General features: G+C 46.0%; 1 protein-coding gene across 4 annotated transcripts in view; it reads right to left on the bottom strand.

The window, feature by feature from the left end:
* The window catches only part of REEP1 (receptor accessory protein 1), a 97,411-nt gene that overhangs the window by 17,563 nt on the left and 52,061 nt on the right, over positions 1 to 27,787 (bottom strand). For 2 of the 4 annotated variants that reach the window (XM_036931162.2, XM_036931164.2), the window contains exons 3-6: positions 21,806 to 21,882; positions 15,772 to 15,892; positions 11,866 to 11,979; positions 2,495 to 2,680 (exon numbers count right to left, since the gene is read on the bottom strand). In XM_036931162.2, the coding sequence (XP_036787057.1) occupies positions 2,495 to 2,680; positions 11,866 to 11,979; positions 15,772 to 15,892; positions 21,806 to 21,882 (498 nt within the window). The remainder of the gene's footprint in view (positions 1 to 2,494; positions 2,681 to 11,865; positions 11,980 to 15,771; positions 15,893 to 21,805; positions 21,883 to 27,787) is intronic. The other 2 variants (XM_036931163.2, XM_036931166.2) reach the window with 1 other exon arrangement.

The raw sequence follows: 27,787 nt of genomic DNA, 5'->3' as shown, positions 1-27,787 counted from the left end.
CATACAATTATATTTAACTATTGGCATTGTTTGTTGATTTGCCTTTCCCTCCAGACTGTTTTTATTTACTGTTGCAGCCTTAGTGTCTGTCACTCTGCCTGATACACGTTAGGAGTCAAGGCGTGGAATGCATGAACATATGACAGTTTCATGAGCGATCAATCCCCTGAGCAACATGCGGCAGCAGGAAATCCCCACCCCTGATGTGATGCATCAGCCAGGGTCCCAACACTGAGGGGCATCCTGCTGAACAGGGACTGACCTCTGTCCACAGGAGTGTATGAGGAATGCCAGAGGGCTGTAAGGTGCAAAGGGCAGAGGGCACACATCTGAGAAGCAAGGTGTCCCAGAGGAGACCACACTTGACTTGCCTTGGAGGACTCAGGTAGATGAAGATGGGGACCAGGTGGAAAGAGAAACATATTTTTCAGTATGCATTACCACTCAGAGTTGTCACTTTGTTCTGTCCTAGATGAGGTCTTTGCAGTTTTGTCTGCCAAGGAGACAGGGGTCCAGGAACACTGTGTGAATGGCCAAACGAATGCCTGTGTGAACATGCTTGCTGAAGAGCTACCGGGTTTGTTTAAAAGGGCTGTGCCAGTGAGGACTTGCTCTTCACTATGTGCCCTTTTTTGTACTTTTAGAATGTTGTACCATGAACACATTTTGGCTTTAAGAAATCATTACAATTTCATTTTTAGTAACACAGCACTCTGCCAAGACCACCCTGAGGACCCTATTTTGTGAATATAGGGTTTGAATGATGCTGGCAAATGCCATCTAGGTAAAAAAAAAAAAAAAAGACATGAAACTACTTAAAAAATAAACCAAGAACAGAGAAGGAAGAAGTGGTATCTCCAGAAAGTACTCTCTGGGCCTGAGAGCCTAGTCTCACCTCTGCTGTGGGGGGCCTTGACCGAGTCAGCTTGGTCTTTCTCAGCCTTGCCATCTCATGGAGAAACTAAAAGGGTGAACAAGAATCCCTTCCACTGGAAAATTCTGAGTTCAAGAATCTGTCACCCTCTTCTGTGGCTCATTATCTGGCTCTGATTATAATTCTAAAATAAGAGTTTCTGGAAGGATTTGAAAATCTCTAGAATAAATGTTGGGCCTCCCAAGGTAACTCTGATGAAGGATGAATAAATTCCAGCATGTGTGTATGTGGTTTCTTTGAGTCTGTATCAATTTCCTCCCAGCCAATTTGAATATGAGCCATAGGAAAAGCTAAGAATGCTGGGGCTCTTCCATGAACCAAGGTCAGCAGACTTCTGGTTCATCTGAGCCCCTGGCCTCGAGGCTCTCACTCCACGTCAGCACTGTCCTCAGCATCCCACCCCTGGAGACAGCCTCCCCCCTTCACAGCCCAGCATCATGGGACTAGAAAGGGAAAGAGACTCAGCCTTCCGTGAAGATGAATCTCCTGCTTGTATCCTGTTGTACTTTTGACCTCTTCAGTCACCCATTCTAGGTGTCACAAGCACAGTCTACCCAGCTTTGCCATTGTTTATTCATGTGCTCACAGACTCACCTTGCTGCTTTCTGGGCATGTCAACAACATGGCCCAGTGGTTCCTTCAGCTGGGCTCCCAGAACCCCTGAAATTCCACAGAAGTGCCTTGGGGGCATAGGAAGGTAATCCATTCCTGATTATTTTAATTTTTTTTCCCTGGCTAAAACTCTGAGAGAATTGGACTTTGAGAGGTAAAGTGTGTCACTGGGTTTTCTATTTGAGATCTTCAATTTCTAATCCTTTACCCAATTTGTGAGGGATGAGAAAGTCATGTAGCCAACACACACCAAATTCTGTACATTTTGATGCTTTTTTTAGTCAGGGATGGGGGTGTGGAAAGGTCAGGAAAACCCAGACCTTTACTCGTCTAGCATTCCAAGTGAATACTATTAGAACCCATGAGCCTGGGATCAACACAGCAGCTCAGCTTGGTTGTGAGCCCTTGATGAGATCCTCTTTTCCAGAGAGGCACACCAAGTCACAGGGGGAGGCTCTGGCAGAGCACGAATTTTTAGCTGATCTCACCATATACACATCTCCTACCTATGATGGATGATCATGAGAACAGACAGAAGGTTTTAGTGAAGCAGTCAGTTGATAACATAGCTGGCAGCACAACCACACTGCCCCCTGGTAATTCAAGAAGAGTTAGTACTTCCTTCTAAAGGGGCACCCCCTCACTGACAGAGTTAACCTTAAAAGCTACACATGCTTCCCATCAATGCCAAGCAGGCTCCTTATTAACATGCTGGATGAAGACGGGGACCTCATTTACATAAAACTGGATTAACAAACAAGAGAGAAAGAGATAGGATTTGTCCCAGGGTAGCATCAATTATCAAATTCAATTCACTCTCCAGGCATTAAACAAAGAAAAAAAAAAAACACCCAAGTAAGTTAATCACATGTTAAATGCTACCAGACTAGCACAACAAGAGGCTCTGGAAGGACACAGAAGCAGGACGTGGCCCTGGGATTCACGCACATGTACACACACAGGTGTCCACGGGAGAGACACCTGGCTCCGATCCAGACCCGGTGCTGGTGAGCAGAGGTGGCAGCTGGCCTCTCTACCCGATTGGATCAGTTTGGAGTTAGTCACACCTCTCAACAGGGTTACCTGCCCTTCTCTGAGGTCCAAAGAGGAGACAATATGAAAGAGTCGAGCCACCTGATAAAGGGGAAAAGAAAAAAAGCCATGGGCACCAAGCGTACAAAACAGGGAGCCACGCTGAAGGGAGCCACGCTGTCCTCACCTACCACTCCCTCACTCCCCCAAGCACACATTTCTTCCTTCATTCATTCACAACAAGCAGTGAGGGAGTGTCTACAAAGTTATTTGAAGCCCCACGGGGAAGAGAGATGACAGTGAAACACGATAGGGTTCCTGCTCCCAAGCTGCTCTCAGATAAGCATCAAGATATTAGTGCACGCAAAGCAGCGGAGGACAAACAACCGAGCGTGGGACGGAAGTTCAGGGCAGGGCGAGGGCTGCTGGCTGACACCTGGAGGTGGCCTCGCACGAGAGGTTCAGCTTGAGGCAGGGGCTGCACAAAAGCAAGGGGAAGGAGGTTGTGGCCAGAGAGCGACTGGGGCCATGGTGTGAGAATGGAAACTTCACTCTGGGGAACTGGGACTAAGCCAGCATGAGAAGCGGCTCTGATGCTTGTGAGTGACAGGAGAAGGGCCTGGGAAAACTGTATCTTGGCTGCTGAAATTTGACTTGGATGAGCACTCCACTGAAGGTTCTGAGTGAGCAATGTGAAGAAAGTGGGGTTTTAGAATCATGAGAACCTTCTGGATATACCGTGTAGCACAAACTGAGGACTGGCCCCCAATATCTGTCCCCTCTTCCTCAGGCTGCAGCTAGGCACGTGGATGTCTGGAATAAAGAGGTATTTCCTAGCCTCCTATCTAGGAACTCGCCCAATGGGAGACAGAGCATCCAAACGCTATTTGGTGAGGACAGGCTGATCTGGTGCTCCGGGTTTGGAACATGGGCTGGATCTCAGGGGCCAACAGAGGAGGTGAGACAGGGCCACGTAGAATAATAACAGTGCACAGATGAGTGAGCTCCTGTAAGCAAGATGAGGGCATGTGAGGCCAGCATGCAGGTGAGGGGGCTGTGGGGTGACCAGGAAGGACTCCAGGCACACAGCCCCTGTCCCTGGCCTCACATGCAGTAGCCCTCCACTGACCCTCAACAGGAAGCTTTGCCTTGCCCAAGCTCCCTCCTAGGAAAGGCAAAGGCCACTAGCCAGGGCTAGAGTGACAGCTAATGTCTCTTCCTGGAGGGAGGTGGGGCACACACAAGAAGCCTGTAGGAAAGGGAAATGGGAAGCAGGGGGGCAGAGGGGCATCCACAAAACAAATTCGTTCCACAGTTAGTGAAAAGTGGGCTATGATTATACTTGCATTTACAAATGCACCCACATTATCACAAATGATTAAGCTTTAAAAAAACTGTATGGTATGGTTACCAGGCATTTGTGACCCCAGTTCCTTTACCTAGTATGCACTGCCTCCTGCATTTAAGAGTTGCCCCAAGAAACAGCTGGAGCCTGCCTTGGTGGCATTTGCTGGCTGTCTTTTGCATGTTAATGCACCTTAACTCCTAGAGGTGTTTGATACAAAACAGTCAGAAAAGCAGACAAACAACCCTAAAAGTCTCCAAAATTCTCAGTGAGAGACAGTCCTCTCTCAGGTACTCAGTCACAGCCCTCAGGGCCTGGTGGTATAATGAAAATGGTCAGAAATCATGAGTCCAATGGAGGGGGTGGGGGAGAGAAGGCTTTGAGTGATGCAGGAAACACTGGACTAGGACCAGGAGAGTTCTGCTCTGAGCCCAGCTTGGCAGCTAACAGCCGTGTGGCCTTGGGGGAGCCACTCAACATGCGGTCTTGGCGTCCTGCCCTGTGAAGTGAGGGGTTACAGAAGATGGCATCTAAGCTTCCCTCTTGCTCTGACAACCCACAGTTTGACGTTCTCTCTCTCTTGGTGGGGGGCAGATGCTCACTGTTGTAAGCTGCCTGCAGTAACTCACTCAGCTCAAGGCTGAAGAGGAGGAGGAAGCAACTGCAGAGAAAGTCAGGCCCAGAGCAGTGAGGGGCCTGAAGGCCAGCCAGCAGCGTGGGCTGCCCAGGGAGACACGGCCCAGGGCAAGAGCACGGGCAACATTCAAATACTCGCTCACACTATCAGAGCCTATGTCACAGGAGCCTCGTCTCCAGAAGAGTCTGACTCACAAACAGCTCTCCAAAGCCAGCATCTGACCTGTTTTGTTCACTTGGTTCAACATGAAGAGAAGATTGTGATCAACTTCGGAGATCAAACTGACATATGAGAAGTGAGTAACAGGTACCTTTATTAAGCGTTTAGCATGAGCTCTGCATTCTGTGGGGTCTCTGTGTACACCGTCTCGTAGCTGTTTCTTGTGGGCACCATTATCATGCCCATTCTGCCAGTGAAAAAGCTGAGGCTCATGGAGGTGCTACAGCAGGTGGGGAGCTGGGATTTTTAATTCAGATCCGCTTATCTCCAAAGCCCACTTGATGCTAAGCTTTGCTCTATTGGTAATGACAACTAAAAATATGTACAATAGCCCATTCCTTTGACATTTACTGAGCACCTACTAGGGATGCAGATAAGACATGAATACAAATGACTACAACAGAGTGACTCCGGGGAGACAAGAAGAAGCAAGAGGCCAGTTTCCACCTGGAATCAGAGGTGACAATGAAGGGAGGTCAGGATTTTAACAGATGTGAACAGAGCCATGAAGAAACATGAGAAGAGACAGGAAAGAAAATTCTAGAAATGGCACACAGAATCGCACAGAAGTTGGTGTTGTGAGTGCAGCACAAGAGCTGGAAAGGTGAGGAGAGACAAGACAGGAAGGCTGGGATCAGGGTCTGACTGCACAGGCCTCACACAGGAAGGGAGAGCAGCAATGACCACTTGGGTGGCTACTGCAATAGTCCAAGCTAGAAGGGAGGGTGCAGGGAAGGCAGCCTGGAAGAGGGAAGAGATGTTAACTAGGTAGGACTTGAAGAGTAAGTGGGAAAAAGGAGGAGCATCAAAAAATGGATGAGATTTGGAGCCTTGGGGGCCGGGGAGGCTGGTGACTGCATTACCATCAGGAAGATGCTGACTAATGGTACTGAGGAGACAAGGGGAGGACAAGTTCAGTAGAGAATCAGAAACACTGGATTTGAGCCCTGGGCAGAGAAGTCCACCTGGGAACCAGGTGCATCAGGTAACAGCCAAAGGTGAGGAAAAGGATGAGATGCCCCTGGGAGGGAGAGGAGAGCAAAGCAGGGCCCACTCAACACTGAGGGAGCAAGCAGGAGAGATGAGTCAGGGAGGAGGAGGTGGTCAAGGATGTGCTGTATCAGCACAGCCAAGAAACAGGGCTTCCCCTTCAAGTGCTAAAGAGGCTCTCTCACACCTCCTAGGTTCCACCAGGCTCTTCTCAGAGGTCAGGCAGGAGGCTGGGCGTCTCTCTTTCCACTTGGGCCCTTGATGCATCTGGCTACATATAACTCCACTGCTACACTTGGAACAGAGAAGGCCATGTCACACCAGACCAGCAACTTGACTTCCTCTTCAGCTGACTTGTGATGCTGGGTCTTTTGTTTGCTTTAATCCTCCTGACCATCCACCGTGTACAGTGAGGTGAGGTAACATTGCAAGGAAACACATCAGGAGAAAGGAACCCAGGATAATGCGGTGCTGAATGACAAAGCAAGTGTGGTAGAGCCACACTGGTCAAGAGTCTTGCTTGGTTTTGCTTCACCATGTTTTGTAAAGCTAAGCCTGGATGCAAGCTGATTTGTTTGGGAGACTAGAACATGGGGAATAGTTCCAAACTTTTTCAGCAGGTTGCCCATAACAGTTTAGATAACTTTGGTGTTTAAAATGGGTTGCCATAGTGAATTCTAAACACAGTCCTTGGCTAAAACAGAAGAAAAAGGCTAATGCAATGTAAGCTAGCACAGTGGTTGGGAAATGTTCCTCTTAGGGGTAAGGAGACAGCATGAGGCTTGTTGGAGACCTTGGCCATTTGGATTAAGCAGAAATGAGAGTGTGAAGTCAGAGAAATAAGACACAAGGACCTAGAGGGAACAGTAGTCTTCTCTTCTTCCTTGGAAACAGCTTTTATGCATGAGTGCATAGAGGGAAGTTTTCTGAAAAGAAAATCAATACCTGCCCCCCTGATGAACTGTAAACAAGTAGTTTTTTGCTAGAAAGAAAACACCTGGCGCTGGTAGGCTAGCTCACTACATGTGTGGGCAATATGTTGCCATTGACTCTATATAAAGAGTTCCACCCAGTGCTTGGGCAATATAGTGACATGGCTGCAGGGCTGCACAGCTGCAGGAGAGCAGAGATTGGAGTGGTGGCAGTGCCGAGGACAGAGACTGAGACGGCTGCAGGGGCAGAGAGGCCTAGGGGCAGAGATCAACTTGCTGTGTGCAGACTCTCTCTGAGTGGACAGGATTCTAGTGATTGACCTGCCACAGTAGGAATAAAATTGGGTATAAACCCTTTCACCCCAAGAACGTCTCATTGTCATTTTTTGGTCTCACTGAATCCATAGTGAACTTGTCCGGGGCTGAAACCCATTGGCAAGACAGTTGGCATAGTCGGCAGGATTCGTTGTTGACCGAGGAACAGAACAGGCTGCTCTTATGGGAGGGGTGCTTCGGCGGGCTGCCCCTATGGATGGGGAGACATTTGAGTGTCCCCCAGTAGATATGTGGTCCAACATGGCTTGCCTCCTAGAGGACTGGGCCCCACTACAAGACTGGGAAGGGGTGGAGGTCACCCCTAAGGCAGTAAAGTTGGCCCTCAGCAAAATAGGGAATTCCTTAGAGAAATGGTGCCCATGAGGTGGCAGGATTGGTAGGGAGTTTTCTTCTCACAGTACTGAGAAAGGCCATAGGGAAAAAGATGTCCTCCTGCAGGAAGCACGAGAAGTGGCAGCACGAGAACATGAGCTGCGAGGTGCTGTTGATGAGGCAAAAAGCTGTTACTGACTGGAATGGTGTCACTATGAGGTGCTGTGGAAATGGTAAAGGATGTTGTGGTAGCCCGAGAAGAAGCAGCATGAGAAGGAGCAGTGGCCCAAGAAGCAGTGGCACGAGAGTGAAGGCTGCAAGGTGCCATGGGGCAGGTGAAGGATGTAGTGGAGCCGTCAGTCCCAGAAATGGAGGGGCAGAGGCTTGATGAACAGGTGGGGGTGAAGGCCCTGCTGGTGCTGGAGGCATAGGCCCCTCCTCGGTTGAAACCCCACCCAGTTGAAAGTTGGTGGAAAGCCTGAAAGAAAATAAAGACTCAGCAACTGCAGGTTCCTCCAGAAGAGGTGCGGCCCCCTCCCCAGGTTGTGGAGCACTCTGTGCTCTGCTCCTATCCTCAGGCTTAAGCACTGAAAGCACAAAAGGAAATACGGTCTGCTACTCAAAAGAAGAATTTAAAGGGCCCTGTGAAGGTTACGAGGACCCAGATGTGGGTTGATTTGATAAAGGCAGGAGCAGACAGAAAGAAATTGGATGGAAAGTCAAACAGAACTTATTGGAGCTATGGCAACAACTGAAACCAGAGTAAAGGTTCCAGCAGCTGAGGATGATGAAGCAGAAGCCAGAGACAAAGAAACAAGATCGACCTGTGTGTCTGCAAGACTTTCTGCTGGAGAGGCTGGAAAGGTGGGTATTATAAGGCCCACCCATGGTCCTTTTGGTTAATTCATTTGAGTAGAACTGGTTTGAATATAGCAAGAATGACTGCTGGTGGCAATGGATCTCCTCAGGCTTGAGGGTTATTATAATTTGTCTTAATTTTTGTTATTTGTATATTATCATAGCTTTTGTTGTTATTATGTTATTATGGAATTTGATTACAATGTTCCAGCTTCCTCAAACAGGGACAATTGCACAGGATTGAGGGCACATAGATTGAGAGGCAAGAATCCTGGAGGGGTGGAGTGTGGATAAAGTGAAGGTTCCTGTGGCCAAGATTCTCACCTGGCCCTGGTCGGCTAGCTAACTACACACATGTGGGCAATACGTTGCTATTGACTTTATAGAAAGGGCTCTGCCCAGTGCTCTGGGCTGCTTACAGCTGCAGGGCTGCAAGGCTGCAGGAGAGCAGAGACTGGAGAGGTAGGTGGCAGCGCTGAGGACAGAGACAGATGGCTGTGGGGGTAGAGAGGCCCAGAGGCAGAGACCGGCTTGCTGCATGCAGACTCACTCTGAGTGGACAGGATTCTAGTGATTGACCTGCCACTATGAAAATAAAGTTGGGGATAAATGCTTTCACCTTAAGGATGTTCCATTGTCATTTTTCGGTCTCATTGAATCCATAGTGAACTTGTCTGGGGCTGAAACCCATTGGCAAGACAGGAACCATCAAAGGACGGAAGAAAACAGCAGAAGATGGGGAGAGGAGTGAGGCTCCCTCATTCAGTCGCATGATCCCCGCCTCCTTTTAATCTTTCTGAACTATGAGAGTCTTCAGTTACCTTGCACCCATGTGGCTGAACATAGTAGGTATGTAGAGTGAGAACTGATTTGTGAGTCAAAGGTGTTTTCTGGGAGGAGAGAGGCAGGGTCCCCGGGATGCAAACTAGAGCCATGAGTAGGGTGACCATAAATCCCTGTCTGCTTGGGACACGCCTAGTTTATACCTGCTGTCCTGGCCTAATTATTTTAGCACCTCTTTCACATTTATACAGTCACCCTCGCCATGGGTGACTTGGCAGGGTGTCTTTTTCACAAAATTGCTCTCCTTCCCCTGGGGTCATTAGCAAGATTGTTGTGCAGGGCTCAGCTGGGTGCAGTGCACTGTGCTAGGCTTGTTGGAGAACGACAAGAGGGGCAGAAGATTTCATATTCTCACCATAAGATTTCCCAACTGGCTTTTAAGTTTTGAGGAAAGTAAGATTCACATACATGCAAAGAGCCTGCTTTCTTATTCTCAAGGTCGGTGCTCCCAAGGAGCTAAATCTGCATCCCAGGAATGTTAAAGAAATCACCTGCGCACTCATGGCTCCGGATGGGCCTCAGGCAGTGACCCGTACAAATCTGGCTGTTTAAAAGTCATCTGGGAAACTCGTTAAAAATAGAGACTCATGGGCCCACTGCCTGAGATTCTGAATCAGTACATCTGAGAATCTATTAAAAAATGAAAAACAAAGCTTCCCAGGTGGTTTGGACATCAAAGCCAGATTTGGACCCGCTGGTGAGTCATCGCCCTTTGACCCCTGCCTGGAGTGATCCACTGTTGCTGTGGGAACCAGACTTACCCTCCGGCAAGGCTGGCTTTTACTTCATTTTTTTTCTTTTTTTTTTTTAAGTATACATCTGTTTCAAAAATAGAGGTCATTATATTTGGAAGAGAAGATGGTTTCCCTCTCATGATATTTATATTTAGAGAGGAAAAGCAAAGTCCCCAAAAGGCAAAACATTTTCTCATCTGAAACCAAATTCAGCAGTTAGTAGGCATTCCTCACTCCTTCTGTCCAACTAGGAAGAACTAACGTGCAGTTATTTCCTGAGGCAAGTTTCAGACTGTCTGGAGCATCCCTCAGGGTAGCTGTTGTAAGGTGCCCGGTGGGGGTCTTCCCGGGTGGTCTGAGGGGCTGGCACTGGCTGGCCAAGAGGAGATCAAGACTCTGGAGGCAGACCTGGAAAAGGATGGCCCTACAGAATTACCATCAGAATAAAATGTACACACGCGCAGCTGGGTGGTCGGGTGACTGGTACTGAGCCACCCTGAAAAATACACCACATTTATGCTCCATGACTGGGCTGAGGAGAGCAGTAACCCATCCTCCTTCAGGCTTCAGAAGCAGAGGAGATGGGGTGGAGAGAGGGACCGAGAAGGCTCCTGTAGTTTTATGTTGCAAAGTTGGCCTGATGAATTAAGAATTTAGCACCTTTTCTTTCAGCTTAAAAATAGAAAAGCAAAAAAATAGTTGTATCTCAAATAGAAGGATCTTGGAATTCACTGCTTTTTGTACAATCTAATACATCTCTTTGGGATACCAAAGTAGAATTTCTCCTCCAAAGATACTCTTTGGGATCCATCACATAGCCAGCAACTATTTCACCACGGAGGGCAGGAGCCTCCAGGTACAGCCGTACGGAGCAGTGGCACTCTGTACTACAGCTCTGTTCTGGGAACTGGTCCTCTGAATTAGGGATCCCTTCTTTTTGGTTCTCCACTCTCCCAGCCTCTCTCTGCAGAACTCCTTGACTTCAAGCAGAAGGTGCTTTTTAAACAAACACTCAGCCCCCTGGTGCTAAGTCTTTCTCCCAGAAATGTTCCTAATGTGCTTCTCGTTCAGGGTACAGAACACCCTGCACAGTTCCCTGACCCAGCTGGCTGTCGGCACCTCCATCCCATCATCCACTCAAAGCCCACAGGTCACTGAGATCTGTATTCCCATCCTCTTCCAAACCCTTTCAAGGCTCTACCACCTTTCCCAGAAATGCCCACATCACCTCCCAGGACTTAGAGCTTCCCTTTGCTAATATAACTCACCTCTCAGACACTAGCATAACACTACCATAACTGCCTCTCACCCCCAGGTGACTATAGATCCCTAACCCACATTTGGATTTGGAGGAAGGGGGACTGTCACCAGCAAACAGTAGGGCGATCTGCTGAATTTACTCTGAGAGTACATGTCCAATAATCTTTCAGGGCTGATCACATAATGATCACATAATGATTGTGAACGGGGCTGGATGGAAAGAGCAGGAAGGAACTGCTTACACCATAACATCCCACAAGACCCGTGTTTATTTCGGACCTCCACCTCTCATTGCCGCTGTTCACACACCATCCTCATGTCAGTGTGGACAGTGATAGTACCTAACCACTTGCCCTGGGACACTGGGTGCCCTCCCCTGGATCTGCTGGGCCACAGGAGCACGGACTCTCCCATTCACCTAGGGAGCCTCTCCACCTGTCTATTCAGAGTTCAGGTGACTTTCCCAGTCACCCTGGGAATGCAGAGAAGAGTTCACTCCTCTTTTCCTCTTCTCTTTCTCCTAGGCTGAAGCTCCAAATAGCTTAGAGGTAGGTTCTTAACCAGATGAGCTGCAGGGGCTCTGGGAACCTCTGCATACTGCATGCATCCTGTGTGTGTGTGTGTGTGTTTGCATGAATGTAATTTTCTGGGGGCAAGATTCAACAGTTTTCCACCAGACTTTCAAAGGGACCCAAGAGAGGATGTGGAACCACTGATTGGTCCTTAGCCTGTCCTGAGGGAGTTGCACGGGTGACGAGCAGGGTGGGCGGGAGGCACTGAGATGCTCAAGCAGCCGTGGTGGTCGGGGCCCAGCACAGTACCTTGGAAGCAGCCATCACCGCCGCCGTGGCTGCCACGTTCAAGCCTCGCTTCCCAAAGTGCACAAGGGCATCATAACTTCGGTCTTTTGCTTGGACCAGGCAATCATCAATTTCCTGTCAAAGGAAAAGCAGAGGTACATTGATTTCGGAGGTTCACAGAAATCTGTTTTCTCTCGCTCCCGAGTGCTGGGTTTGGCAGGTTGCCCAATCACTAATTTTCACTGGGACTGAAAAGTCATAGGCACTTTGGTGGGGGCAGTGTATGTGTACATAGAAGGAGGGAGAGAGACAGAAGGGATACGAGGGAATGGAAAAAGGAATTTTGAAAAAACCGCAACTTACTGACCCACACAGGTTTTCTTTGAGCAACACCTTACTGTCCCTAAAGTCCTCTAACCTTCTAGGAAAGCTGCAGGGGGTCCTGGATGTGGATAATCCTACCATTCCACACACAGCCACTGCATAAGATACTGAGGGAAGTTGGGGCAGACAGAATGCCAAGAATCAAGTGTCTAACCTCAGACCTCCCACTGACTGGCTGTCAGACCCTGGCAACTGCTTAGCGTCCACACGGTTTTGTCTTCTGAAAACGGAAGACAGTGATAGTACCTAACTCATGGGGCACCATGAGGATTACATGAGATCATTCCAGGAAAGCACCTAACAGAGTGACCGTTTCAATAAACGAGAACTATTGTCAAGTTCCTTATCTCAAGGGGGTCAGGCCCTTTCAGCTCTAAAGTTAGATTACTCTGCAGCTATTTCACACTATATCCAAAAACTCCCCAAGTCTATACTGACGGGAGGCATTAGGACGCAGATAGAGAGAGGTGTTATTTTGTTGATAAGAGAGATCGTTTTACAGATAATGAAATAAAAGTAGAAATGAGAAGTCATCCAGCATCATATCACAAGGCAAAGGTGAGTTGGGAAAAAGGACTGAAGTCTCTTTCAGGGACTAAAACCCAGTAAAATATTGGCTTAATTCAAATTTGCCTCAATTTGGGCTTACTCAGTTTGGCTTGGATTGCTTCATTGTTTTGCGATCACAGCAGCTCATTGCAGAGTTCAGGAAGACAATGACATTTGGCCTCAGCTTTGTCTGCAGTTCAGCACATCAGTGCATTTCCTTTGCTTTGAGGAACACAGACAGCTGGGGCAGCCAGCCCTGGCTCATGCCTTAGTTAGGGCTTCCCCAGGAAGTCACCACAGCAAGTTTATACTGGCTGCTCCTCAGAGTCAGTCACCTTCACTTCAATGGAAGTTAACACTGGCAGCTTTCCGGGAAGCCCAGCATCTGGGGAGAGGGAAGTAGGAAGAGTATGGATTTGATAACAGGTCAAAAGGGATATTGCCATTCCTCAGAATCCACCGTTCTGAGACAGGAAGTGTTGTGTCTTTCTTTCCTAAAAGAATCCTCAGAGATGTCTACAGTAGTCAGCTCATCCAAGGAATATGCTCCCTCAAAGCCTTCCCGTCGAAGTCCAAAGAATTCCACTTTCAGAACCAACAGAAATGAATATATAAAGCCACTTAACAGTGCTCCTATTTTATGTTAAAGAACCCTATCACACGACCAGTTTAGAAAGCCATATAATAAAATTCATGAATCAAATGATTGGCCCACTAATCCCATTCTTGGGAATTTGTTCTAAGTCATAAGACAGAATTAAACTCCAGATCTTGTTGTATTCACAGATCATTAAGAAGACCAAAGAGAAATGGTTGTGTGCAAACATGTTTAAGATCTCAGACTACAAATATTGTTTCTATGTTTTTTTGTTGATTGGGTTTGGGAGTTTTTGGTGCACTTAAAAATTTTATTTTAAAGAAAGTTTACATAGACTGGTGTGCATAAAAATAGAAGTTATCCAAAGGACACCATCAGCAGAACAAAAAGGCATCCTACAGTATGGGAGAATATATTTGTAAATGACATATCCGACAAGGGGTTAACATCCAAAATATATAAAGAACTCACATGCCTCAACACCCAAAAAGCAAATAACCCAATTAAAAAATGGGTAGAGAATATGAACAGACACTTCTCCAAAGAAGAAATTCAAATGGCCAACAGGCACATGAAAAGATGCTCCACATCGCTAATTATCAGGGAAATGCCAATTAAAACCACAATGAGATATCACCCCACACCAGTTAGGATGGCCAACATCGGAAAGACTAGGAACAACAAATGCTGGTGAGGATGCAGAGAAAGGGGAACCCTCCTACACTGCTGGTGGGAATGTAAACTAGTTCAACTGTGGAAAGCAGTATGGAGGTTCCTCAAAAAACTGAAAGTAGAAATACCATTTGACCCAGGAATTCCACTCCTAGGAATTTACCCTAAGAATGCAGGATCCCGGTTTCAAAAAGACATATGCACCCCTATGTTTATCACAGCTCTATTTATAATAGTCAAGAAATGGAAGCAACCTAAGTGTCCATCAGTAGATGAATGGATAAAGAAGATGTGGTACATAAACACAATGGAATATTATTCAGCCATAAGAAGAAAACAAATTCTACCATTTGCAACAACATGGATGGAGCTAGAGGATATTATGCTCAGTGAAATAAGCCAGGCAGAGAAAGACAAATACCAAATGATTTCACTCATCTGTGGAGTATAAGAACAAAGCAAAAACTGAAGGAACAAAACACCAGAAGACTCACAGAATCCAAGACTGGACTAACAGTTACCAAAGGGAAAGAGACAGTGGGGGTGGGTGGGAAGGGAGGGAGAAGGGGAATAAGGGGCATTAAGATTAGTACACATAAGGTAGGGGCGGTCACAGGGAAGGCAATATAGCACACAGAAGACAAGTAGTGACTCTATAGATCTTACTACAGTGATGGACAGTAACTGTAATGGGGTATGTGGTGGGGACTTGATAATGGGGGGAATCTAGTAACCACAATGTTGCTCATGTGATTGTATATTAATGATACCAAAATTTAAAAATAATAATAAAAAAATAGAAGTTATCAAAAATTAGTAGGGTGGAGGTAATATTAATTTTAACAGACTTTGCATTTATTACCATATGAAACCTTTAAAAAGCAGGAACAATCTGTTCAAAGCAAATCTGGCAAATTAGGTTCACTGGCGATGGCAAATAAAAAATCATTTTATAGACAGTCACATTATCTTATAAGTTGCTTACAATTAAAAGTCTTTCCACAAGTTGTGAATTATAATTCTTCAAACATTAGAGTTGACCCTTTCCTGCAATTTCTCCCTGTCTTATTTTTTCTATCTCTGACATTAGACAAATTTATATTTTTATTTCAAGGATGTTTGTAAAGTATTTTGAAGCAGAACAAATGATTATGACTATTTTCTAATATTTACCTACTTATCAACTGGTAACACCAAAACAGGAGCTATTTCATTAGTAGCATACATTTTATTACTGAACAATAATGCAAGCATTGTACTAGAATTTTCTTACATTCCAGTCTTTCTTAGTGGCTATCTGGGTGCAAGTCCCAATCATTTAATCTTCCTAGCTTCAGTTTTCCTACCTATTTTAAGTTATAAAAGTATTTTTTAATAGTATATGTAAAAACCATATCTGTAAAAGGATAAGATCTGAGCCTGATAAAAGGAAGGAAATTCAGTGTGGGGAGTTGAATTATGAGTGGATCTTTTCTGTCTTTTGTTTCAGTTTAAGAGAACGTTTTACAATTAATAATGACAAATAACATCATTTTTTGAGAATTTCACCACTGTTTCTAAACATGTCAGAAAAATAGATTAAAACAAAAGAGATCAGAAAGAACTCACTGGCAACTAAGAGCCAATCGAGGGTTTCCTGCAATAAACAGTCTACCCTTTTTACTTACCACTTTCAAAACTTTTCATTTGCTCGAAGGAATGACAGGAAGAGCAGCATAAATTACCTTTTCTTTTGAAGACAGCGTGGGATGTACAAACTTCCTGTACAGGAGGCTGGAGCCTTTTGTGTAGGGAGACAGCAGCCAGGCTACAAATGCTATTTTTAGTTCATAATAGAATGGAAACCTAGAGAGAACGAGAAAATACACATTCTGTTAGGTTCTCAGCATCAGTGCCTTTGGCCTGTGAAGGACAAGCCGAGCCAAGGCCCGGTGGGCACAGTCACCTCTCCTGACTGCACACGGCTGCAAGCCCCTACATTCCTCCTTTCTCCACCCGTGAAGGTGTGGACATATGCAGTGCAAGCCCAAGTCCTCTTCTGAAAGCGGATTTGGATTTTCTTTTGTTGCCAAAGCAAGCCAGGAACCCAGATTCTTCCTCGATAATCACCCTGCAGCCATGTCTGGCAACAGCTGGCACTTCCTGCCCGGGTCCATTCATTTAGGTTGGAGCTGGGCTCCAACACCCAGCCATCACTTTTCACTCATTTCTTTCTGGCCAAGAAGCCAGAAATACCTGAAGGATTTACAGTAGAATCTCCAAACAGAGAATAAAGGCTTTTTCTTGGCTGTCTGCTTGGTCCCAAAAGAGGCAGGGACAGGAGCCCACCTCTGCCAGGACAGAGGGTGGGGCTCACCCTACTCAGGTCAACAGGAGGCAAACAGACCTTGGTCTTTTTAGTGCCGAAAGAGAAACGTTCAGGATGCCGTTTCTAGTCCTGCAAACCATCTGTTTCACTCATCCCCTAAACCTTTACCCAGCCCCTCTGTGTGGCAGCTTGCGCTGAGCACCGAGGAAGCAACAGGAAGCAAGGACCTGATCCCTGCCCTCCTAGAGCATCCAGTCTAGTGGGAAGCACAGACAAGATTCTGGATTCCTTGGCACTGACGGTCCAGTCAGGGAAACAGAGATGGAGCAAATGATCACAAACAGTGTATCAGAGCAACCTGAAACAAGCGCCATAACAAGCCTTTGCTAGCCCACACAGTGCCTCTGTCTATACAGAAAAGGCCGGCCCTTTCCACAGGATGCAGGCACATGGCTTGCAAACTGGGTTTCACCTGAATTTCAGCCCCACTCACCTTCTTGGCCATATGTCTTATGCTATGAACAACCTGTGCAACCATATTTGGTTGTCCTGATGGGTATTAACCATGTCTTTTAATTTTCTGTTTTCTGATGCTTTGACATCTTGGGGTCTTGCTGACTCTGGAAAGTCTGCCCCTCCCAGGATTAGCCAGTTCCTGAAGACAGTGAGCAGCTCCCTGCAAGCAAGCCTTTCATATACAAACCAGCCAATCCTGAGCCCAGACCCCTAACCACCTCCTTTATCTGGAGCTCTCACACTCCAGGGCAGGATCCACCTACTCTTATCACCCCAGGGCCAGTACCAGGCAACTAGGGTACTGATAATGTTTCTGCTTTTCGAAAAGGGCTTGGGGGTCTGAATGGGAAAGAGACTCACTCCAGATCCATTCAGACTAGCCAGCCCTGAGCCTGTTTATCCTACCTTGTCTGTCTCTTCCATGCAAACTACAAAAAACGGCTCTTGCCCACACTTCCTACCTCTGCCTCTTGACAGACCTCACAGCATGCCCTGCCTCCTGTTTCCAGGGATCAGTGAATATAACAAACACCTGCCTTCACGACAGTCATTTCTGTGTCTCTGTGTCTTAGCATATCTGATTAAAACAAATCTTGGGTACCCTTAAAACATGATGCTCTGAGGGAAAATGACACTGTACTAGTCTGAGGAATCAGAAAAGTAAATTCCTCTCTGATAAGGGAGCCGAAAATAAAGGGCAATTTCATTTCTGAGCCTTTTAACCCTCACACAGACCCGCAAACCAGCAGTGATGCCCACTCCTGTCCTTATCAAGGTCTCCTGATCTGCTGCCTTCTGCTTCTGGCAGCCTTTTCCTGAACATTCCTCAGCAAATAGAGGACACTTTCATGTCAAGATTGTTTGTGTTTCACAGCCAAAAACAGAAATGGGGCTTAAAGAGCAGAAGCGTGATTCTACTACACTTGAACCCCCTAGTGATTAACAATGGAGTGAGTTTTGTCTTGAAAACAAGTACTTGCCAGCCCCAAGGGAAAGCAAATGAGTCCAGCAAGCTCAGGCATTGACACAAGATACACAGATAATCCCAAGGGGACCTGCCACACTGCGGCTTTTTTGTTTATTATGGACATGTTTTTTAAATAGTATTGTGTGCAATGTAATAGTTGCAAAACTTCTAAATGTCCAAGAATAGGCAATAAAGAGTTTCTTTCCCATTCAGACCCCCAAGCCCTTTTCCAAAAGCAAAAACATTATCAGTTTCTGGCATATCCTTCCAGAAGTAGACTAGGGCTGATATAAAATCACATGGGAATGAATATATGACTCCCTTAGAATGCCCTACACACCAAGCACCATTCTATACCCACTCTCCTACACCTTGCTTCACCCACCCATTAGCAGTATACTTTAGGTATTATCTCAAACTGGCTCTGGAATCGTCACATTAAGGCCAGATCCTTGTCAGGTATCATAAGGGTCTCCAGTTTGAGTCACTCAGACTCTGTGCTTCCCCAAGGCCTTGGGGCCTCCTGGCTCTACCAACACAATCACCCTTAACCAAGTCAGCTTCCAGCTGACCTACTACCATCCCAGACTTCACCTTGTTCCTGTGGTAGACCCTACTCATTCTATGATGATAAGCCCATGGAGTCATCCTGACTTATGATGTATTTGAAGAAAAAGGGCCAGATGCAACCACACATTTCCTGCATAGCTTCTGAGGCATATGCCCAGCACCGGAGGGCATGGGACCACTGTGGTCTCCTCACCCTTCCAATGTAACACCTTCACACTCCAGGGGATATAAATGCTTTCTAAGATGGCTGGACAAGTGATGAGGCTGTCAAAAATACATGCAATTAATGCATAAAGAAATTTTCTGAAAGAAAATACAAGTAACTTTAAGCAATGGTATTTCTGGAGAGGGGGACTGAGGGCTTCGGGGAGGAGAGGCTGACTTTTTGGTGTATTGTTTTGATTTCATGTTGCCATGTGCATGAAGCATTTTATAATTTTTAGAAAACTAAAATAAAATCACCTACACAAATTATAAGAGAGCCACCGTGCTCTCTCTTCTGTGACCATATTGACCATATACAATTGCTGTTTTCATCAAGACAGGACATTTTTTAAAAAGTTAACTATGAAGAGGGAACTTCCCCCAGAGAGGAGTGGGAAGAGGGCAACGGGGGTGAGCCAAGAGTGAAGGAAAGACTATAAACAGGAGAGGCTGTCTCCACTCCTGGAAGCGAATGGAAGTTAAAAGATGCTCCCAGGAAGCCAGCTGGTGCTCCCAGGAAGGACAAAAGTTGCCCTCCCTTTTTTTCTTGTGAAGAGAGCTCATTGCTGCTGAGCTGGGGTCCATGTTCCTGTTAGGAAAACAGGGCTCTGTCTGTCTGATGGACCTGTCCTATGCCACCCCAGGGAAAGAGGGAGGAGGGGAAGGGAGGGCTCTCCCAGAAGAAGACATGCTCTCTAATCCCCGGAAGTTGGTAGGAAAAGAAAAAGCAGGCTGAGGGCACGGCCAGGCAATAGGCTAAAGAAGACAAATAGGGTTCCCAACCCCTTCACATCAGAAGTGGGGCTCAGAGCACTAGGGGAGGGGCAAGGGACCCTCACTTCCCACCAATAAGCCACCTGGACAGCTCAAGCCAAGGGGAGCCAGGTGAGGCCTCTGAATGGATCAACAACAGAGGGGGCACCTGTCCATACTTGCACACATGCTCCAAATACACCAGGTGTCACATGCCCTCCTGTGGTGGCAGAGTTCTGGTCCCATGACCTCATCTTGGAGTTACTCTCAAAAATATATTCTCTTACCAAGGCAAGAGGGATTTTGCAGATGTAATTAAGATTATAAATCAGCTAACTTTAAGATAGGGAGATGGTATTAGCTCCCTGGGATAGGCCTAATCTAGATGAATGACCTCACAAAAGTAAAAGCAGAGATCTTTCTCTGGCTAGTAGCAGAAGACAGAGATTCAAAGCATGAGAAGGACTGGACATGCCGATGTTGGCCTGAAGCTGAAAGAGACTGGTGCGTATTAAGGAGAAGGGGACTTCAGTTTTACAGCCACAGGAACTGAATTCTGGCAATAACCTGAATGGCCTGGAAGTGGAATCTCCCCCAGAGCCTCCAGATTAGAGTCCAGATTGCCCCGCACCCTGTGTTTGGCCTTGTGAGCAGAGCACTCAGTTGATGCTACCTGGACTTCTGACTCACAGGAACTGAAATATTAATTTTCTGTTGTTTGAGGCCACTAAATACATGACAGTTTGTTATGGCAGCAATAGAAAACTAATACACCTCCCCAAATCAAAATCAAATCAACTCTAGATATAGCTGTTGAGCACTCATTAGGCATGAAACTGTAAAATTCCAGGGCCGTGGATAAGAACATATTCCAGCTACTAGAGAGGGCACATCCATCAACAGACAGGGTTTCCACTTAGCCAAAAGCAGCAAGACTGAACTGCTGATACCCCTGGGAAAGAGCTATTACTATTCACCTGTGATTTTCATGAGAAGGGATAGGAGGAGATGAGGAGGCCACCCAGCATCAGACAGAGGACATTGTTAAGAGGGAGGGAAGACGAGGACGTGAGGGGCTGGCCATGATGTTTAATCGACTACACATCCTCACTGGGCATGGCCTGTTACCCTCATCCCCATGGGACAGACAGGAGTGTCCCAAGGCAGCTCTGCACAATATGGGGTCTGACTCCTAGTGCCAGTCCCTGGGGCTGGAGGAAGACAAAAGAGGGCTCAGCAGAGTTCCTTCTCCATTCCTGGAGACCCAGTCCCGTCCTGAGTCTGTTGTTTCTCTGGGCCAGGGCAGTGCAGGATGGCACAAGCATATTAAAATTAGGTAATCCAGATTCCTCTCCTACATCTCAAGGCCACAATAGCTGAGACATCTTCTCCCAGGAGGGATGAAAGCCAGGCTCCTTCGGTGGAAATACTAAAGTCATTAAGGCCATTGACCCAAAACAGGATTCGGAGACATGGTGTTCAGGTCTGGCCCTTGGCCTAGGACATCCCAGAGGGTAAGTTCACACTGATCCTTTTTTGGGTAAGGATTTCTTTCTCAGAAATGGAAATATGTATATTATTTTCTTTGATTTCTTTGATGGTATTTGGTCATGCAAAACATTCATACAACACAGCAAACGCAAAAACAATCCCATGGTCCCAGTTAACTGATGGGTATTTTCCACATTACTTTAAGCATACCTGTGCACAGATAAACTCAAACCCTTTAAATATAAATACTGACAGCCTTTTTCACCTAAGAAGAAACAATATATCAATACATAGACCTAGTTTATGATTTTTACTTGCTCCATAGCTGGCTGTTAATAGTTGCATTGTTTAAAAGAGAAAAAAAAATCGTCCGTACAAAGGATTAAATAAATTATGGTCCATATATGCCATGAAATTCTATATGGCTATTAAAAAATAGGTAGATCTATTTATAATTACATGAAAGTATTTCAAAACTAAACTTAATAAATAAAGTAAGAACTGTTATGTATTATATGATACTATTATTAAAAGAAAGAATTTCAAAAAATTTTTCAAAGTACATACAACTGTGAATAGTCGTTATGGTAAGAGTGAATGTTGTGGGTGGGAAACTTAGTTTTACTGCACATTTTGGGCACTGTTTCATTTATTCCATTTTTTTTTAAACATATGAATGCTTCTTTACCAACTCCATCAATTGAGGAACTATTTACCTTGCCTGCTGTTACAGCATTAGAGGAACAATACCTGCTCTTAAAAGTTCATTCAATAAATATTTACTGAAGAACAACTTTATAGACTAATTCATTAAAAATGTTCGTGAACATCCCTGCACCTGTGTCTCTGTTCTGATGTAAGGTTTAGATTGTGTCTGCATCTTTCCCACCTCTCTACTGACACCCGGCAACCACTTCCCTTGAAAAGCCCCAAGTTTCAGAGCACTTACCAACAAAGGAAGATGTCGGTGAATGTTTCTGCTGTGGTGAAAAGTGCAAATATAATCCAGTACATCATCCATTTGACCTGTCAAAAGAGAAGGTAACAGAGCTAGCAGGAAAAGTCAAGGAACAGGCCCAGATGGTGGATGCTGAGGCATGTCCAGGCAGTGTATCCACATGTGTAATCCCGTCTGCCTCTCCTTTCCCAGCTTGTGTCCACTTACACTGCAGACCTTGGGGCTGGGGGCAAACAGGCTGTGTCCACAACTGATCCAGGCTCAAGGTCAGAGTAGACCCTGGGTGACCTTCAGTAGCCCTCTGGTAAGCCAAGAGTGACCCAGGATTCAGTCAGGTCCTTTTTCCAAGACTAACTCTAGGTGAGTAAACTCTCCAGGCCTTCGCAGAGACACACCCTGGCATGAACTTTAACCAGGCCAGACTCTTGGGATGGAATGGTGGTAATCCTCACTAGGATCTTAAGTGTAAGAACCCTTTCCTGTGGGAAAGCCCCAAACCTCACAGAAACCGAATTAAAAAAAAAAAATGCACCCATGGGACCATCCTTCCCATTTCCACGACCTCTGCTGCACTGCTGTGTCTCCTGACTGCTCCCCTTGTCTCTTGGCTCTCCCCTCACCAGCCCGTCCTACAAACCACTCCCACACTGATCTCCCAAAAAGCATGCTACTCGCCAGTTTAAAACCTTCCACCCTTAAGAATAAAGTCAAAATTCCTCAGTCTGCTCCCTCTGGCTTTTGGTAATGGTGGAGTAGTTTGTGTTGGACTACCTCTCCTGCCAATAATGATAATAAGCTCTGAACAAAATACTTAAAAACAACTGTTTGAAGGTGATAGAAAGCTATCAAAAGCTGGCAGAAACTGGAAAGGATTCAACTCTTGAAATATGGGAAACACACCAGGATAGACTATGATGATACGGCTGGAGAGATGCGGGGACCCTAGGCCACAGCAAGAGGGTGACAAGCAGAGCCCAGGGACCTCCCAAGAACCACGAGGCAGACTGAGGCCTCATGGTCCATCAGACTCTGCCCCCAGGGCTGCTGGCAGCCTGCAAAAGGCCTCCCTTATGGGCTGGGGAGGTAGAATGTTCAGCCTCACTCCTCCTTTGGACCCTTCCCTGCACCATTTGCACTAATATTTTTTGAGCCTTTCACACTCCCTCTTGCATCTGGTCCCTGCTTCAGCCTCACAGGCTATGCTAAATGGCTGAGTTTGAGCTTGGTTTGCAGAAGACTCTGCACTGTCTGTTGGCTCAAGCTCACAATGGACAGCTTTATAACCAGGGAGGGAGCCCTGAGAGAGTGGGGAAGGGAAATTCCCCTGCAGACAGAACTCTGAGCAGTACACTTAGCCTGCAAGTAAGTGTCCTGAGATAATGTGTTCATATTGTCACCAGGTGCATTACCTCTATTTTCTTACTTTCTGTATTCTTGAATGCTCTGGCGTCTGGGACCTCACTGAGGAGAGACGGCCCCTCCAGGACTACCTAATTTTTAGAAACAGCAAAAGACTTGCTCTAAGCACTCCTTTGTATGTAAACTGACCCATGCAGAGTCCATACTCCAAACTACCTCCTTCATGGAGCTCTCACAGGTTAAGCCAATATGCTCCAGCTCTAACCACCCCAGGACCAGGCCCTGAACAACCAGGGGTGGTCCCAGCACCCCAGAGGCTGCTATAATTATTTAAACTAGCCAATCCTAAATCTGCTTACTCTGCCTTACTTTGACTTTCCTACAGAAACTAGAATAAAGGTTGTTGCTCTCCCTCTGGCTCCTCACAGACCCTGGTGCTTCCCCATGTGGCCCCACATGGCGTGCTGTGCCTCCTACATCTAGGGAATGAGTAGAAACTTCTTCTCAGTGACAGTCACTTCTGTGCTTGCATGCCTTACAATATCTGATTAAAACCAATCCTGGGGGCATTTTAAAACACCAGGTAAGGGTTGGATAGATGATGAGGTACCTGGAAGGACAAGACTAAAAGACTGTGTAGAGGTAGCTTGGGAAAGATGTGAATGGGTCTACAGAATCCAGATGTGTGTGTCTTGTGCTAAGGCTCACTGTAAAAGTTCCTGCGGCAGAGGAGGCTCTTGGTAATCAAGTGGATGCCAGTTAGCCTCTTTCTTCAGGACAATAGTGCCGATTCAATTGGCCCCTGTACCAGTGGCCGTGTCGAAGCAGCAGGGGTATCATGTGGGCTTTGAAATGCTGAATCTCTCTCCCCACAGCTGACCTGGCCACTGCCCAGAGACCAAGGTGCCAGCAGTGGGGATCAAGATCTCCAGGATGGTAGTATATCTTAAGGCATCAACCAATCTCCTGGGAGTGGACCCCTTCCCTCACAGTAAGGGCAGCATAGAGTTTTTTCTGGAATATCCATTTATTCTGCATGTGGACTTGCTTTTCCTACTGCCGTGTTTCTGGCAGCCGTATAGCAAGCTGAGTCTGTAAGGGCCCTTTTCATTTCGATGCATCCACCACTTCTAACCAAAGGCCCTCTTTTCTAGCAAAAGAATAAGACAATAGGCTGGTCCTTTGGGGAGTCCCTGACACCTGCCCTGAAGCAGCTGGGCTTGCATTATGCTGCATCAGCTCTAGAGAGTTCAGGAAGAGAACCAGGGTACAGGAAGCATTCTGTGCAGCTGATGATCTGGTCTGAAGGATGCAGCTTCTTCTCTGAACCACTGACCAACATATGCTTCTGCATCTTAGCCAGAATCTAACAGTTCAGGAACCAAGGAGATGAGGGTGTTGATTCTTATGATTAAGCCTAATGCTAGCTTCTTGCAACTCAAAGTGTGGTTCATGGATTAGCACCACTGGAATCACCTAGAAGCTTGTTAGAAATGCACAATCTCAGGGCCCACCCCAGACCTAATGGATTAGAATCTGCATTAAAAAAAAAATCCTTTGTATATTTATGCACATTAAAGTTTGAGAATCGTGGTCAGACTGACTCACAACATTTTTGCTTTTCATCCTCAAACCTGAGGTCTGCATTTTAATAATTTTAGTACCTGAAGGATGGATATTCTACCAAAGATTCAAAAGGATTCCAGTGAAATGGAAGCAGAGACTAGATTGTTTACCTGGCCATTTCAAGACCACCATGCCACTATGACACAAATAATAAAGGGACCTAGGGGCTTAGATAGAGTGACTGATTATCATGGGGAGCCAGGGTTGTAGCTCCACAGTGTGGCAAGCAAGAGGGTGGACAGAAGTTAAGGATCCCCTGGGGAAATCTCCTAGTATGGCCTTGTCTGAGATAAAAATCAATGAATTGTTACTACATAACCCAAGAGGCAAGATTACTAAGGTCTCAGATTCCTTTGGAATGAAGACTGAGACCACATCCCCTGAGTAGGAACCCCACTCACTAAAGCTCTAACTCAGGGCAAAGGGAAAACATTTTGGTAAAAGAGGGAAGTAGTTGGAAAAACTGTAAAAACTTTGGAATGGGTGTCCTGTGGAATGCTGGGTGCTGTCCAGAACATCCTTCTCAATTATCTTGACTCAGGTGTCTTGTTTTTCAATACCTTTGGGCTTTACAAGTTTGTGACCTGTAGAAAACTGACTGCAATGCAAATAATTTTGTCCATAGAGACGCAAATTAATTTGGTTGAATGGAGGTAAAATTCTTCTCCTCAACCTCCCAAGATATCAGCTAAATATCAAATAGCAAATTCATTTCATCATTCCTGATTGCTTATATAATAAATCTATTGTTTGGAGTCTCCTTTGAACTATTTTTTAACACCTTACTGGTTCGCTCATTAGTTAATGAGTTAAGTAAGATTTTTTTTTTTTGGCTATCATTAATCTACAATTACATGAGCAACATTATGGTTACTAGACTACCCCCATCATCAGGTCCCCCCCACCTACCTTATTACAGTCACTGTCCATCAGCATAGTAAGATGCTATAGAATCACTACTTGTCTTCTCTGTGTTGCACAGCCCTCCCTGTGCCCCCACCCCTACATTATGTCTACTAATCGTAAGGCCCCTTTTTCCCCTTGTCCCTCCCTTCCCACCCATCCTCCCCAGTCCCTTTCCCTTTGGTAACTGTTTGTCCGTTCTTGGGTTCTGTGAGTCTGCTGCTGTTTTGTTCCTTCAGTTTTTTTCTTTGTTCTTATACTCCACAGATGAATGAAATCATTTGATACTTGTCTTTTTCTTCCTGGCTTATTTCACTGAGGCTAATACCCTCTAGCTCCATCCATGTTGTAGCAAATGGTAGAATTTGTTTTCTTCTTATGGCTGAGTAATATTCCATTGTTTATATGTACCACATCTTCTTTATCCATTCATCTACTGATGGACACTTAGGTTGCTTCCTTTTCTTGGCTATTGTAAATAGTGCTGCGATAAACATAGGGGTGCATCTGTCTTTTTCTAACTGGGCTGCTGCATTCTTAGGGTAAATTCCTAGAAGTGGAATTCCTGGGTCAAATGGTATTTCTATTTTGAGTTTTTTGAGGAACCTCCATACTGCTTTCCACAATGGTTGAACTAATTTACATTCCCACCAGCAGTGTAGGAGGGCTCCCCTTTCTCCACATCCTTGCCAACATTTGTTGTTGTTTGTCTTTTGGATGGTGGCCATCCCTACTGGTGTGAAGTGTTAAGATTTTTGACACATTAATTTTATATTTGTACAAGAGTTATGATTTTACCCTTAAAAAAACTAGCAAAAGACATAAATACCAGCTATGAACACATGACAACCTGCAGAACTAATGACTGTACATTCTATGCATGTTTTCTTCCTTTCTTTGTTAGGTATAGATTTAAATATTTTGGTTGTTTTTATTTTTATTTATTCTCTTTTTCTCCCTAATATGGTATATGGGGTGTGTCAGTGATGGTTTAATTTTTGGAGTGCTGAATATTAGTTGGACCCTGTCAGAGCCAGAGGAGGTGAGGGCTTTGCCAGACAGTAGACCTGGAGCTGGACTCAGCTGAAGAAATTCAGATTTGGCAAGTAAATGAGTTGTACAGAATTCTTGTTGGGAGGTTTCTTTTAAAAGACAAAATATGGATGAAGGAGTGAATGTGGGTGTTAGGCAGCCAAAGAAGTAACTGGAAGGCAGAGATATATCTATATTTTCCTACCAGCAATCAAAGCCTTCCAGTTTGGGGAGAGTCTACCAGCATGAGGGGCTCTGAGGGAGGCAAAGTCTGATATCTAGGACTTCAAATCTTCAGGGAATGTCCCAAAGGCACAGGCAACTGGCAGCCACTGTCCACAGTCATGGCATCGGCAGCAGCTTCCTAACCAGAGACTTCTTGGGATATGCGCTTGGCCGTCACCAAGAGGCTGCCATCTATGTGAAATGTGACCAGGGAAGAATGGTATAGAAGCAACGTTGCTGGCTCTGAAGGTGGAGGAAGGGGCATGAGGTGAGGAATGTGAGGGGGCTCTAGGAGCTGGAAGAGGCAAGGGAATGGATTCTCCCCTAGGGCCTCCAAAATGAGCCAGCCTGTGAGACCCACAGGCCTTCTCACCTCCAGAACTGGGAGCTAGTATGTTTGCGTTGTTTCAGGCCACTAAGTTCATGGTACCTTGTCACAGTGGCAGTAAGAAACTAACACAGGAGGCTACTGTAACATTCAAGGGGAAAATGATGGGAACCTCAGGTATGAGCGTGGCAGCAGAGAGACCTGGTTTGAAAGACGATGAGAGGGCACAGAGATGAAGGGACAGAGTCCCCAGCCAGCTCTGTGTAGGACTGGGTGGTGAGCGAGAGGCAGGAGCTGAAGGAAATCCCAGGTGTCTCTCCCGGACAAGTGGGTCCATTGGTCAAAAGGAGGGAAAGAAGGGCATGTGCATGTGTGAGCGTGTGTGAGCGAGTCAGGGAAGAGCAAGCAGGGCTCCCCTAACACCACTTGGCTCCTTTGCTTTGATACCATTTTTACTTAATACTTCCCCTTTCCCTGCGGGAAAAGCATGTGTTCACCAG

The sequence above is a fragment of the Manis pentadactyla genome, chromosome 2 (assembly GCF_030020395.1).
Source record: "Manis pentadactyla isolate mManPen7 chromosome 2, mManPen7.hap1, whole genome shotgun sequence".
NCBI classification, from domain to species: Eukaryota; Metazoa; Chordata; class Mammalia; order Pholidota; family Manidae; genus Manis; species Manis pentadactyla.
The sequence above is the reverse complement of the archived record's forward strand: the minus strand, read 5'-3'. Positions and strand labels throughout refer to the sequence as shown.